Source organism: Chelon labrosus (assembly GCF_963514085.1).
Source record: "Chelon labrosus genome assembly, chromosome: 11".
Lineage (NCBI taxonomy): Eukaryota > Metazoa > Chordata > Actinopteri > Mugiliformes > Mugilidae > Chelon > Chelon labrosus.
In genome coordinates, this window is record NC_140344.1 from 13,600,734 (window position 1) to 13,616,149 (window position 15,416).

The window sequence follows — 15,416 nt, forward strand, 5'->3', positions numbered from 1 at the left end:
GGAAGGAGCTTTGGTTTAACACCTTTCTGGAGAAAAACTGTTGCACGGTGAGAATGATTTATTAAAGCTGCATCTGATTCTGTCCTACGTACTGTAGATTTCTATATTTTTTATTTTACGTACCAACAACAAAACCAAAAATACCATAAAAAGATTGAGACAGCAACAGAAACCTGATAATATAGCTAATAGCTCTGTACAGTAGAGATATATTCTGGTGCAACTGGCTTTTTACTTAATGAATGTGTTGCTGCCCTGTTTTGATATTTCATTCATTGGGTCATCATCACCCACTATCATGCTGTTGTAAACACATTTCTAGAGCACAATATAAGTTGTTGGACTTATTGACTCTAAATAAAATGTGCTTAAAGTAAACGCATCAATTCTACTTTTAACATGCTTTTCTGTTCAAACTTTTGCTCATGTCCAGGTTGAACCTCGTCTCACTCACAGCTCAGTGATGAAAAGTGACTTCCTGCCGCAGTCCTGTCTGCAGGTTGAGCCACACTGACTCTGATTTTTTTTTTTCATGCTGAATGCGTGCGTGTGTGTAATTTGAAAGCAAAACTGTGAGGTTTGTCCTTCTGTGTTTGAGGGAACCGAGGCGATACCGGGCCTGCGCAGCCGAGCTAACCGAGAAACAGGATTCACGAGAGGTGTCATCGCTCCCTTGGCATGCCCAGTTAGTATTTGACCCCTGCCCGGCCTTTTTTTTTATGATTATGATAATACCTGGACTTTAACATCATTCTCTGTGACCTTCCAGAGCTCCCTCCTCCCGTCACCACGCACTAAAAACAGTCCACCAACCGTGATAACAGTTGGAAAAAAGGTTAAATATTCCTTTTACTTTAATACATGCCATATTAATGTTTGGAACTGTTCTCTAGAGTTCAGTATTGTTTCATTGTGTTTTTAGGTGCCCACGGGGTCTCTTCTAAATACTCCAAACAAGCAGACTTTCCCTAATACGCCTTTTGATCGTTCACACTTCACTACACATTATAGGAGCAAGTAAGTGTGTTTGGCACTTTCAACAGTGGCGGAAGAAGTATTCTCTAAAGTCCTGAATTGAACGTACCTGTGAAGTATTAATAGTATCAGTGAAAAGGTTCTGACTAAGTGCATTAAATATTGTCTTATGTGTTGTAGTTTTTTGTATGTGAAACATGAATCTGTAGTTGTTTTAAGTACCATGTTGTATGACATGGAAATCAGATTTAAATCACTATTAACTTTCCACCTCTGCTGAGTGTAACTATAGCACTGATCATTATCAAGTATGTGCTAGACTGAAAAATGTAATGTTATTTTCCAGGTTTTGTCAACATGCTAATTTGGAGAAGCTGAAGTCTGATCCCACTTGTGCGGGAATCATTAGCGCTAAAATGGGTAACGGCTACAATGGCCGGGACGCAGACAGGTACACGTTTCACACATTAAGTGCCGTCATGCATACGTTTCTGTTATATATCCATGACTCACGTGAGCCATTTTTATTCCACAGGTTCATCTTAAGGGGCTAGACCTTCTAATAGCTCCAATATGGCTTCTGTCCAGCACAAAAATAAACATTTCTTGTTAAAGCATTACTCTTGGTGTATTTACTTTTTAAAAAACCAAACAGCTGTGTGAATCATTGCAGCAAATCTTGAAACCCTTTAGATGATGCGCTGTCTTCGACCACCGCATTGTCACTGACCTACAGAGTATGAGAGGAGTGTAAACCACAGAGCAAATGAATTAGACTGAGCACAGCACCGATTCCCATGGACGTCTGCAGTGTGTCAAACAGTTTTGCCACCCACGGCTCTGGGACGAGCTGCAGAGCCTGCACCGACGAGGCGGAGGAGGGCTGAGATTCCACCAGCAACACATTGCGTGTCATATACTGCAGCTCCATACTGAGCAGGTCAGTTCTCAGAAACCGCTCTAAATTGTACGTCATTAGTATCCACAGTGTTGTGTCAAAACAAGACACTGAATGTCAGCAAAGTATAGATAATAAATCCTGTGTAATTATCCGCCTACTTCTTCTCGAGGTGAACAGTGAAATAATATACTGTGTAAATTTCAGCTATGCTCGCAGCGCGGCTCTTAGAAGGCGATTTTAGTCTCCTGGGTTTTTCCACACACTGGTTCAGACTAATTTAACTATTAGGTGGATTGTCAGGAAGTGTTTGTAGAGACATTCACTGTCCCCAGAAGATCATCACTGATGTTGGTGACCCTTTAACTTTTTATCTGGCACCACGTCAGATCAAAATTCTAATTTGTCCAACACGTGTAAAAATAAAAGCAGATCTGTTAGCATGCTAACAACGCGACACCAGCAGAATACGAGCATGTTAACATTGGCGCATTGGAGTATGATGGGCTGCTAGCATTAGCATTTAGCTCAAAGTATTGCACATTTCCAAATTAGTGAATCTAATACCAGATAAACACATACTGTCCATTTCTCATGCAAAATATTAGATTAAACCAGTTATTTTCCATTTATATGAAATATTATAATTGGTACTATTAAGATTGTATTTATTTTTTTAAGTATATGAAGAACTGACGTGCCACAGAACTGCTAGCAAAGCTGTACAGTGTTTGGTTTTCTTAATTCTGAACGAGAAAAAGTGGCTTGACTGAAAATAACTCAATACTTTTATTAATAACTATATTAAACTTAAGTTTAGACGCTGGAAATAAAGCGTTTTAGTAGTTTTCTGGTCTTTCAATATGCTAACTGTCACTCAGTCAATAATGAAAACATCAGTTGCAGCCGTACATTTCTATGCCTACGATATTATGAGAGGTGAATGAGGTTTTATCCATGAGAAGGATTCCTGAGGTACAATTCGGGTAAAATTCGGCTAATCGCTTTGCTCTGCAACGGTTCCCCCTGAGCAGACACTGGAGTTGAGACACTCGAGCGCAGACATGAATATTTTAGCGCTGGGATAAATATTTCACTCTTTCAATGAGATGTGAGAAAAAGATCCGTGGAGAGAGGGCTGGATTACACATGAGCCCCGCATGAATAATGAGTGCGGAGATGAGAGGAGAACAAGGGACGGGCCTGCTTCACGCCAGGGACCGAGGTAGAAAAAAGTGTAGTCACCGACAAAAAGGAGTACACAAAGGTCATGACAGACCTTTGTCTCTGACCTGCAGGGGGCTTTATTATTATTATTATTATTTTTTAATTCAAGTAGAAATCTGCTTGATTTTCTCTTATTAATCTGTTTTATCTTTGGAGCCTCCCTATAGATTTACCTTTTATGGTGAAGCACCCCAGCTATTTTTCCCTCGAATAATCCAGCTTGTCTCTTGCTCTTTCTTGGCACTGACACTCACAGGACAGTTTATACAACGCCTGACATGGCTTGGAGGGGAGGTTGTGTTTAGTGTGTCATAAATATTTTGTAAATCTACCTCCAATACACACATTTACTCGTGGTTTATAAAGCAACGAGCAAAGACTAGGCGCACTGGCAGTAAAGCAGTCACTGACCCCGATGTGTGGAAATACTACAGCGTGCCAGTCAGGTAAACAGTGGCTTGTGGTTCTCACTGGTTCCCAATTAATAAATATTTTTTTCCACAAATGACTGACGCTGACTTCATTAACACAGTTAATATTTAATGGAAAACTCCTGAGTACACTCAGATTGCAACAACCACACATACATGTACGCTCGCACACACACTCCACCTGAGTCCTCTGATCGGATCATTTGCAACTGAGTGAGATGTCTCAGGTGCTGTTAGTATATAACTACATAATGCCTGGCTCATTTATTTTCACAGTTAACAGATTATAAATTAGCAGCACAGCTAAGAAAAGTCCCACTCTCCGTCTGTGTCAGCTTCTTTTAAAAATAATGTGTGTCGGATTATCCGTCATCCACGTCCACCTGCCTGCAGATAATCTGGATGTTTCGGGGGGGGGGTGGGGGGGTTCAGGCCCCTTCATCTTGTCTCCCAGTGTCCGCCAGCTCCTCCCTGTCCTCGTACTCATAGTCCATCTGAGCCCTCTCGTACTCCAGCTCATCTCTCTCATACTCGAAACCCTCTCCTTCACATATCAGCTCCTCTGTCTCGTACTCAACCCCCTCTTCATCATATTCAAGCTCAGCACCGCCGTACTCTGTGACCCCGCACCCTCCCTCCTCCTCATCCTCCTTCACCAGTAGATCTTCCTCTTTGACATCTGTGTCCTCTGTGGTCGCTTCAGATTCATTTGCAGCTTGTTTTGAGCTGGAGCTGCTGTTCTTCAAGATGCCATGAATGACCGGCTCCTCTCCTGCCAGAGCCAGCTCTTCCGCCTCTTCCTCTGCGGCCTTCCGTCGTCTTTCTTTCCTGGCCTCGCGCACCTCCAAGAACTCTGCAGCACCTTCCCCGACCACTAACACCTCCCCGCCAACTTTAGGAGGTTCCTTGACTGGGTTGTGGTCGTAGGAGAAGAGGCGGAGGGCTTTGAGACGCTTCAGGCTGGGAAACTCTGATATTTTGTTGCGGTCCAGGTCTAAGATCTCCAAGGCCTCCATGCGCAGCAGGACTTTGGGGAAGGTGTCGAAGCGGTTGCCGTAGAGCCACAATCCCCTCAGAGCCTCCATGCGCCAGAGGTCAGAAGGCAGCGTCTTCAGACGGTTGTCACCGATTTGCAGGGACTTGAGGTTGGGTAGGTCGTACAGCTCCTGTGGAAATGTCAGGAAGTAGTTGCTCTCCATCCAGAGGCAGCGCAGATTCTGAAGGTTCCTCACCTCAGGCGGGAGGGTCATCAGCCGATTGCTGCCCACATAGAGGCGGGTGAGGTTGGTCAGCTGGAAGACGGCCTGGGGAATGTCTTCCATCTTGTTGAAGTCGAGGGCGAGTACCCTCAGGCCGTGCAGCTGGGAGATGCCGTCAGGCAGAGTGCGCAGGCTGTTTCCACAAACATAAAGCTTCTCCAGATGATCCAGTTCACAAACACGCGAGGGTAAACGCTTAAATTTACGATAGCTCAAGTCCAGCACGGGATCTCCGCTCTCCAACAGCTCCTCCACTCCCAAAGGAAGTTCCACCTCTGGCTCCTCTTCTTTCTTCTTCTCTGTAATTTCTGCCTCCTCAGCATCCTTCTCTCCCTCCTCTTCTTCTTCTTCTCCCTCTCCCTTTCTGGAAGAGTTGCCCATGTTGAGGCCCGCAGCCCCTGACTCCTACGTGAGTCAGGGCAGAGTCATTTGATGAGGCAGTATCTGTGACAAGTTAACCCTCGGTCTGGGAGCTGCTTGTGTTTTGTGGTTGAACCCACCAGCTGCAAACAGCATCGTGGTCCAGGCCAGTTGACGCTCTTGCAGCCATGTTTGTCAAGTGTCTCTTCGTCCCTTCATCTACTCCATCAGAAAAATATCAGTGAGGAAGATCTAGCACACTGTAGAGTAATAGTAGTAATAATAGTAGTAGTAATAGTAGTAGTAGTAGTAGTAGTAGTAATAGTAATAATAATAATAGTAATACTGCTGCTGGTAGTTGAACTCGACAAAGTACAGCTGAATTTTGAGCTGAAATTGAATTCTTGCAGTCCTTACCCTCTCATCTCCTCTTTGACTTCCTTGAGGCTCTTCAGAGAAAGATAACACGCAGCTTTCACGTCACCTGATCCGCTCCCTCTATCACAACAGGAAAAAAAAGTGCCGCTCCTGCACACTAAATAGTCGGTTTAGTGCGCCTCTTCCTGCCCGGTGTCGGTGGATAAACTCACTCAGTGTTTGTGCGCGCAGCTCTGTGACCTGGCCGGCGGCAAAGAGTAACAGTTAATGGAAGTCTGTCCACTAGTTAATGTAGCTGCTCCCCATTAGAGGCCGAGGTCTCCGGAGTTATAATCCGCGCCGGAGAAAGAAATTGCACATATTGGAAAATTGCGGCGCTGACTCCGGCTCTGCTCCTGATGTTAGCCGCTTCCCTTCACCAGTGTTAAGGTTTACATTCAACTGCTGCCTCCCTCCGTCCCTCCCTCCCTCATGTAATCGGAACAGGGGGCATTCAGATCACATGGTCAGTGTGTGTGTGTGTGTGTGTGAGTGTGTGCGTATTAGAGGTTGCTTTTTAAAAAAAGGAAACTAAAAACTCTCTCACTTTTAAAGACCTGCCCAAGTTTCACATTTGAATTCTTTTGTTCTTTTGTTCAACGTGTCTTTTGAAATATTAGGCCTTGTGTATTTGATCAAAATAAATAAACAATAAATAAGTTCATTTTTCAGTTTTGAGTCCTTCCGTTTTATGCATTTATGTTTTACTCCTCAACATTTCAAAGGGAATTTTGTAGTTTTTATTGCATCTCACTAATAGATGGTTTAAGTTTATAAAATATGATGCTTTTAGATTAAAACACTACTATTTATGTTAGTAAGTCGGTGTGAGAGCTGCAACATAAAATGGAGACCAGCCTCAGAGTTAGAAAATGAGAGGTTTATTTCAATAAATAACATTAAAAGTACAAACAGGCAACATACGAGGAGCTTCTGTGAGAGTTGTGTCCACTCATGCGTTTTATCTGCACCTCCTCAAGAGCGGCTGATAAAGCCCATGTACCGTCAGAGGCCAAGTTCAGTCTGGTCGCAACTGATCAGATTGCTCAGGACGGATGTTAATGCGATGTCTGAATGTGGCCAGAGACACTCGGACTGCCACTGCAAGGCCAGTGGAGGCACAGAGGGACATAACACCTCCTCCCACAAACGGAGTTGTCCAGGAGCCCTAAACTAAACGAGCAAGGCCTCTCTGAGATTTCTTCTGATCAACCAAGACATGCCAAGAATGGATGTTCCTCATACATGAAGGTTTCATTTCATTTTGAAGTGGCAACCACCTCAAAGTATGATATTTTATTTAAATGAAAATATGCAAGAATAAAAAGTTAAGTACTTATCATCTACTGCCGAGTTACGTTTCTAATTAATTTTAGTTTTGCAGTAAAGGACTTTTAAATTTAAAACCTCCTTAAAGAATTCTGTCCCTCTCATTAAGTAATATTGGTGCCCTTTGTTCCAGTTGTTTGACACAGTTGCGATATTAGTTTACGACAGTACGTTGCTCCACTTTTACACCATGATAACATTAATTAATAACATTATAACACTGAGGTACTGCAACTTTTCATAAGTAAGGAAAATACACAATCATAAATACGTAACGATGAAAACATCAAACATCATACATACAACTTTTGTTGTTTTTAACTGTGCTTTATGAAAGAAATGTCTAAGATAGATAGATAAATAGATAGACTGAAGTGCAGTTCAGACTGAAATGAATGTGACATGACTAAAATATATTCATACACTGTAGCTCAAAATAGCTCCAACATTTGGATGAGCCCAGAGCAAGTTTTGACAAAAAGGACAACAGCAGTTCCAGCAACGACTAATTTTGAATTTTGTCCATCGGAGAAATATTCACAGCTTCTCCTGCATATTAGTAGTGGGGAAAACTCTACTGTAATCCAGTTTCCAGGTTTTTCTCATTTGTTTTTCTACATGTGCAAACCACATTACAGGCTAAGAATTGCATAAAAACAAAACATTACCACAGATGTATGAAAGAAGGTGAATAAACTGACTTAGTTTGACCATATTCATCGGTCTCTCCTTCCTACAATATTACAATGCTGTTTAAACAAAGTACTGAAAAAATATAATCCAGTGATTATAATCCGACAATGCAACAATAATCATATACTAATATTTCATAAATCATGTTATTTTCATGCGATAACGGTGCTGTACATTTAGCCACGCTTGCATATGTGAGTACTAATGATATACAATTATCACTTTACATTTACTGAGCGTGTATTAGTTGACAGTTACTGTGTGTCAGGGTCAGATGTTGTTTTGACTGTAGCTGCTTCACATAAGAATTTATGAGGTGTTCTCATGTTTTGAATGTAAAACTTTTAAATGCAAAGGGGAACCTTTCCCTTATCAAATACTTTAAATGTGCTGGAGGGAAATGCACTGGAGGGAAGGTAGAAAATCTATCACAATAAAAAAAAAATACTCTACCTCTTTCTTACCGCCAAACCGTAAATTAATCTTCCTCCTGAACTCGTCAACCACTTGACAATAGCGGGACAGGTTTTTCTGACTGACAGCTTGTTTCGTTGGTTGTGATACTGAAGGAAAGACTGGAAAAGCTGCTGGGGTCAGATGTGCTGCGCTTCTGTCAGCCTGATGAGCTGTGGCAGAAGAAGCGGACAAACAGGGAGACAGGCCGCACGCTGCTTGAGGATAATCCTGTCTGATATGCCAGGGACCGAAAGAGCTGATTTGCAAATTTCTGCATCGCATTGAAACGACCCTGAAATGACACAATGGACTGTAAGCAGGAGACAGACAGGCAGGGACCTCGGGCGTTGAATGGATGTGACTGCTGAGGTGAATTTGTTGAGTGCAGACGAAGCGCTGTGTGAGCCAGCCAGCATGGGAAACATATGGACAAAATAAAATATCGTATTTGTGTTATGTTACAGTATAATCTATACAGTATTACTGGATCATGACAGAAGCAACACAAGACTGTAATAATGATATGTTTGTGTGCGGTGGGACCACTGGGGTCAAATGAGGACAAATAACCAGTTTGAATAAAGGAGCACATCTGCACCATCTACTGGTAGAAGAGGGAACTACAGCAGACATGCTTCGGTCATTGATGTGGCACATGGATGCATCATGTGTGGTGCATGTAAAAATCTATAATATATAGATGTATAATATATTTATATTATAGATTTTTATTTAATATGTAAGTATGCAAATGTATGTTCTGTTTTTTTTTTTTTAAATAAGTCTGTTTATTTAAAACTGTTTCTAATAATGCAATGAAGCATTTAAGCAAAAATGATTTAAGAGGTCATGAGATATGAGGCAGCATTTTGTGGGAGGTGGGTGTGTCTCACCGCCTATTGTCACCACAACAAAGCAGCTGGAGCAGAGAGCAGCTGGTATCAACGGGCTGCCTAAAAGGACGACCTGCAGCCAGTTTCATCCATTTGGCAAACCGGATCCACTTCGCGGTGTGTGCCTGTCTGGTGCTAACCCCGGAAACATCCCGGCCCCGCTGCAAGATCCCCGTCATCCAGCGGTCCGTTTTCCGCCTGTGCGCTCACCCGACACCATCGTCTATTCAAATAAGCAGCTTGTTATCCGTCCAGGATACACTGAGCTCTGATTGGCCCAGACGCCGTCGAATGATCTGCTCGGACTTGATCCTGAATGAGTGGGTGAGTGTGAGATGGTCAACATATTTGGGAGGACAGAGGATGTGTCTGAGGGTGTTCGGCTGTTTCGTGCGCCTCTGAACGGACCTGGAGCTTGAGTCACAGTGAGCCCGGTGTGATATTTGTGACTGAACCCCGGGAAGAGTAGTTAAAACCTGGACGCTGTAAGTCTGAAATGATATCATCTTCATGCAGTGGCCTGCACGGCGCGCCATCCGATATCAGCCGTCAGTTCGTTTTCATTCGTTTGTTTGCGCGCTGGTGGTGGTTTAGTCAGTTTTACCTGCTGTTTGGACCATAGGGTTGGACACAGCATGAGAGCAGACGGTCATGATGCACCGCTGCACCTCTTATCGACCTGCGCAGCAGTAAAATAAAGGCTAAAACGCACTTGAATGCCAAAGAATGCTATTTCTTAATAATTTGACACCTGGACTCACGTTTAACGTCGATAGAAAAGGAATAATAGCTCTAATAGCTGGTTGGACCTCCTCATAAATTATTAGTGAAGATGTTGCACTCCATTTTGTCTTACTGTGGTACAAGGAACTGGGGGTGCTGAAGTAAACAGAGCAACAGGGTTTAAACCATCCTCTGCTCCCTCTGCCTGTCTGGAGCCTGTTTGGACACTGTCTTTTTTTTCATCCTCTTTTTTTTTTTTTTTTTACACGCAGCTGTGAAACTTTGTGGCTGACTGGCCCTTTAGTGTGCAGGTGGATCCAGGCCAGAGGCAGCGGTGAGGATGGGAGGCGGCGGCCAGCTGACGGAGAAGGGGGAGCAGGCTAACGGGAAGGCTGGAGGTGTGTACAGCTGGGACGAGGTGAGAAGCCATAGCAGCAGAAACGACCAGTGGCTGGTCATCGATCGGAAGGTTTACAACGTCTCTCAGTGGGCCAAAAGGCATCCAGGAGGCTTCCGTGTCATCAGCCACTATGCTGGGGAGGATGCCACGGTAAATATGCTGTCTCTCCTTCAAGGAAACAATGTAAATATGAACTGATTTCATGAGAATATGTTGTCATTTGTAGCTGTGGTTTTGATAAATGTCGGCTGTGGAATATTACTTAATACATTAACAACACTAAATATAACTGCGAGGTACTTGTATTCCTCATTCATTTATTTTAATTTCCTTGCACTTTATTCTGCTTCGTTTCCACTACATTTCACATATCTTACAATAGTTCCTTAATGTTTCAGGTCAATAGTTTACATAACAGTGTATGATAAGCTCATTTCCAACACATTAATAAAGATTAAACAGTGGTTTGAACTCTTGTGTCTTGTCTTGTGACTCCACACACAAAAAAAATCTATTTCAAGAAACTGGTTTGTTTTTGCTCTAGCCTCCATGTTTGGAACTGCAGCTCTGAAGTACAATACTGTAAATAAAGTATATTCATATGATAAAGGCAGGTCACAGTGCTCCCAGACGTTATCTTTTGGTGTTGGTGCCAAGCAAAAAGTATATCTCTTAGACACTGGGACCCAAGGACACCAACCACCAACCCTAATCCACAGATTTATCTATTTAAAGGTCATCCTCACTTTGAGGGAAGTCACAAACAAAGACATTTATAAATCTTAATATGTGTGTGTATATGAAAATGCCCTGTTGAGAGAGTTACTCTAATAAATCAGGTGTGTCGTCCTAATTCTCCTCAATAAATGTTTCTACCTCTGAGACTTTTTATCTGCTGTGATATTTAAGGGATTTCTCATTTTTGTTTTCCAGGAGGTGTTCACGGCTTTTCATCCTGATCTGAAGTTCGTGCAAAAGTTTCTGAAGCCTCTGCTGATTGGAGAGTTGGCGGCGACAGAGCCCAGCCAGGACCGAAATAAAAATGTGAGGCTCATCTGTGATTCTTTGAAATGAGAGTCTGTTGGAAGTGGTATTTGATTCCACATATATGTAGTGTGAGTATAAAACCAGTTATGGGAGGCTGCCTCCCCTCCCGAGAAGCTCAGTTTGCGCGGATTGGTCAGCTTGAACATTTCATGCATTTTGTTGGATGTAGAATTAATATACACCCCAGAGTGCAGGATGAATCATCAATATTTTGATACGGTTTTCCAGGAAATGAAAAACTCTAAACTAATGTTAAGAATACCTACAAAATAACTTTCCTGAACAATGCTGGGTCAGATAAACATCAAATTTGATCTCATGGGGACTTATAAAGTGTACAAAGCAGCTTTGATCTCGTTTTTATAGCGTGGAACAATGAATCATGTACAGAAACACCTAGGGATAGGGAGTAGGTCAGACTATTCATAGATCTGTTTTGTTATTCATGAGTGTTGGGGAGTCTCATGTTGCATTTGCTGTTGAGCAACTCAGAATTCTTAACAGTATTAAAACCATATTTTCACTGCGTAAAAACACTCCACATTGATGCATCACCTTGGAGTTTCTTCTTTTTCTCTGCTCCCAGGCAGCGATCATACAGGATTTCAACACCCTGCGAGTACAGGTGGAGAACGCGGGTCTTTTCCGAGCTTCCCCTTTGTTCTTCTGCCTCCATCTGGGCCACATCCTGCTGCTGGAGGCCCTGGCGTGGCTGATAATCTGGCACTGGGGTACGAGCTGGACGCTGACCATCCTGTGCTCGGTCATACTGGCAACTGTTCAGGTAACTGGGAAGTGGTTATCTGGTCGTCGTTCAAATTATGCAGGAATAAAATCTCGAAAATGCCTGTTTTTCTTCTGTTTAAGTTGCAGGCTGGTTGGCTGCAGCATGACTTCGGCCACCTGTCTGTCTTCAAGAAGTCCAAATGGAACCATCTGTTGCAGAAGTTCATCATTGGTCATTTAAAGGTATCGTCTCTAGATGATAAATGTATTTTCTGTAGATTCAACACATATATTCAAAGATTGTTTTCTCAGGGAGCTTCTGCCAACTGGTGGAATCATCGACATTTCCAACATCATGCTAAACCCAACGTCTTCAGTAAGGACCCTGATGTCAACATGCTGCACGTCTTTGTGCTCGGAACCAGTCAGCCAGTGGAGGCGAGTAGTAACAAGAAGATATTTTTAATCCTTTACAACACTCATACGTTCAAGTCAGTCACTCAACTCCTCTCTGTTTTCCTCTCTGTTGCAGTTTGGCATTAAAAAGATCAAACACATGCCCTATCATCGCCAACACCAGTACTTCTTTCTTGGTATGTTTCTTCAGAGTCGCCTCAAAGCAACTTTACAACTTTTTGAGGATAAATCTTGTCTTTTTCTCTTCTAGTGGGGCCGCCGCTGCTCATTCCGGTTTACTTCCACATTCAGATAATGCACACCATGATTTCCCGCCGCGACTGGGTGGTAGGTAGCAAGACTCTATGATTTCTATTTGATGTGTCAAATGTGTAAAAAAAATACTTCAGCTTATGGCACTGAAGAAAAAAGTGTAACAACACAGAAACATAGACTGTAGCATAGGTAAAAATAAGAGATGTTTTTCAGTGAATCATGATTGGATCTAACCTGCTTGTCTTTTTGAAGGATCTGGTTTGGTCCATGTCATTCTACCTTCGCTACTTCTGCTGTTACGTACCGCTCTATGGCCTGTTTGGCTCATTGTGGCTCATGTTCTTCGTCAGGTACATGATCTGAGAGACAACACAAAGACTTTATTGGTTGTTCTTTCTCTTGGAAAAAAAGTTTATATGTTGCAGCAATATCAGTCTGCGTGCTCTGCAGTTTTTTCTATTGTAACTGATAAAACATTGCAACCCAAATAGCTGTCTTAATGTAGGTCTAATTGCCAATTTGCAAATCAATAACAAATGATTTACTGCAGACTAATAAATCCATTTAATACGCCTTATCAAGTAGTGACTTCATCTGGTCACATGGTGTGGCACCCTATTGCAGGTTCTTGGAGAGTCATGGTTTTGTGTGGGTGACCCAGATGAATCATCTGCCGATGGACATTGATCACGAGAAGCACCGGGACTGGTTGACCATGCAGGTACCTGTTTTATGATGAAACTGTGACTGTTGTGAAATCCGTCCCCCTGCAGGCGCTGCTGATGTGCAGGACAGGGTGCAGGTTGTGTGTGCTCTTTAGATGTTTAGACAGTTCCATCAGGGAAGCGTCTCATCAGTCCCACACCACAGGTAATGGTTTGATTTAGCTTTTCCTGTGTGCTCCACTTTGTTTTTGTTAGGGAAGTTCTTTTATCAAGAATGACAGAGTCGGTGGAGTCTCGTTCTAAAGTTTTACTTGCAGCAAGTAGTTGATATATGCACTATAGCAGGGACAGAATCAACTGCCAATAATGAGGTTACATTCACTTTTATACAGTAGGTCCTGTCCTAGACACAGTTACAGAGAGACAGCCTTGCCAGGGAGACAGCCTTGTTAGAAATCATAACAAAGGAGCTGTAGACTGGGTGCATCTGTACCAGATTAGAGTGAATATCTTTTTTTCAACAGTTTAACCTTGTATTTATGAACTCATCTCTACTCTTTTCTTTTATTCCTTCTTTCAGTTACATTCCACCTGTAATATTGAGCAGTCCCTCTTCAACGACTGGTTCAGTGGACACCTCAACTTTCAAATCGAACACCAGTAAGTCAAATGTTCAAGACTTGAGAAGTTTGTAGAAAGCCAGACACATATATCTGCTGTGGTTCCATGCCAGCTTTTCCAAAGAGTGCTAGAAATATATAAAACCTCTGTGAAATCTTCTGCTGCATAATCAAGAGTCAAGTGTTTGTTATGAAGCCAACTATTGCAGCTGAGGGGCAGTGCAGACAACACACTGGTCGTTTAAGAGTGAACTGAAAGTCATGATAGCAATAATAAATACATACACCCTCAGGAAAAACACCCAAACAAACCTTTCAGACATTGAAAGAAAAGTGTGGGTCTGTGGCGAGGTGGTTAGCAATGATGCCTCACAGCGAGAAGGTCCCAGGTTAGAATCCAGGCCGACTGGGCCTTTCTGTGTGGAGTTTGCACGTTCTCCCTGTGTCTGTTCTCTCCGGGTACTCCGGCTTCCTCCCACCATCCAAAGACATGCTTGTTAGATTAATTGGTGATTCTAAATTGGCCGTAGGTGTGAGTGTGAATGGCTGTCTGTCTCTCTGTGTTAGCCCTGCGTTAGACTGGCGACCTGTCCAGGGTGTACCCCGCCTCTTGCCTGATGAAAGCTAGGATAGGCTCCAGCATCCCCCGCGACCCTTTACAGGACAAGCAGTTACAGAAAATGAGTGAATGAATGAATATGCTCAGGGATCATTGCCTGTACTGAACTCTCTGAGACATGCTGGCAGATGTTGTGTCTGATGAACATCTCCTGTTTCTTTTGTCTCCCAAGTTTGTTTCCTATGATGCCGCGCCACAACTACCACCTGGTGGCCCCGCAGGTTCGCGCACTGTGTGAGAAACATGGGATCCCTTATCAAATGAAAAGTTTGTGTCAAGGCTTCGCTGATGTTTTCCGGTAAGTGCAGTTCTAACTTAATAATACACGAGTAACCCGGACGATCACCAAAGCCAAAAAAGCTAGAGCCAAGATCTTTGCCTTATGTGCAAATTCCTCTTCCTTTTCAGCATAGACATTTTCCTGTTAGTCTTCTGATAAACAAACGTATCTGTGTTTTTTCACTTCCTGTTTCAGGTCACTGAAAAACTCAGGGGAACTCTGGCTTGATGCATATCTCCATAAATAACAAACTGGATTTTCTTCTCTGTATGCGAAAGGAGTGACGTTACTCTCTCCATTTTTGCATCAAAAAGTGATTGTATCTGATTTATAAAACCCAGTCGATTGTGTAGGAATCATGTTTTCTTATTGGTGGTGTTTTAGTTGAGTTTCAGTTTCAGATTTGCTGGTTAGTACTCATGGGGTTTTCCTAAACTTTCTTAAGAGTTTCTTGATCAACTGTCTTGTGATGTAAATTAATTAGTGACAAGTGAGTTATTTCAAATGAGTATTAATTAGCCTTTTTCTATCTTGTGATACAGTTTGAACAATAAAATATAACAATAAAAATGCTGACAAATGACAAACCCTGTATAGCTGAGGGTTAAATGTACTTTCTTCTGTCAAGCCTGTAATGTCAACTGCAACTCTTGCTCTGCTTTCAATATACAATAAAGAAATCGGTGTTGACAACGACTGGACCGCTGCCATTAATAAACCCAGTGA

At 42.6% G+C, this 15,416-nt stretch overlaps 2 protein-coding genes across 4 annotated transcripts; one reads left to right on the top strand and one right to left on the bottom strand.

Moving 5' to 3' along the window:
* Nucleotides 1–3,959: 3,959 nt before the first annotated feature.
* On the bottom strand, nt 3,960–5,638 carry lrrc10b (leucine rich repeat containing 10B; the record flags this gene model as incomplete). Its single annotated transcript, XM_084554680.1, has 1 exon — nt 3,960–5,638. Exon 1 carries the CDS (start codon nt 5,169–5,171, stop codon nt 3,960–3,962), a length of 1,212 nt encoding a protein of 403 aa, XP_084410806.1. The 5' UTR covers nt 5,172–5,638.
* Nucleotides 5,639–9,026: 3,388 nt separating this feature from the next.
* Nucleotides 9,027–15,354, top strand: fads2 (fatty acid desaturase 2). Of its 3 annotated transcripts, none has more exons than XM_084555684.1 (13): nt 9,027–9,423; nt 9,934–10,211; nt 10,995–11,105; nt 11,695–11,892; nt 11,976–12,077; nt 12,147–12,272; nt 12,367–12,427; nt 12,502–12,578; nt 12,759–12,856; nt 13,131–13,227; nt 13,752–13,831; nt 14,583–14,708; nt 14,886–15,354. In XM_084555684.1, the coding sequence occupies exons 2-13, from the start codon at nt 10,002–10,004 to the stop codon at nt 14,935–14,937; spliced, it is 1,338 nt and encodes a 445-aa protein (XP_084411810.1). In that variant the 5' UTR covers nt 9,027–9,423; nt 9,934–10,001; the 3' UTR covers nt 14,938–15,354. The 3 variants fall into 3 exon arrangements, with proteins under 3 accessions (XP_084411810.1, XP_084411809.1, XP_084411811.1); XM_084555683.1 differs by having other exon boundaries at nt 9,966–10,211; XM_084555685.1 differs by having other exon boundaries at nt 9,027–9,262.
* Nucleotides 15,355–15,416: the final 62 nt, after the last annotated feature.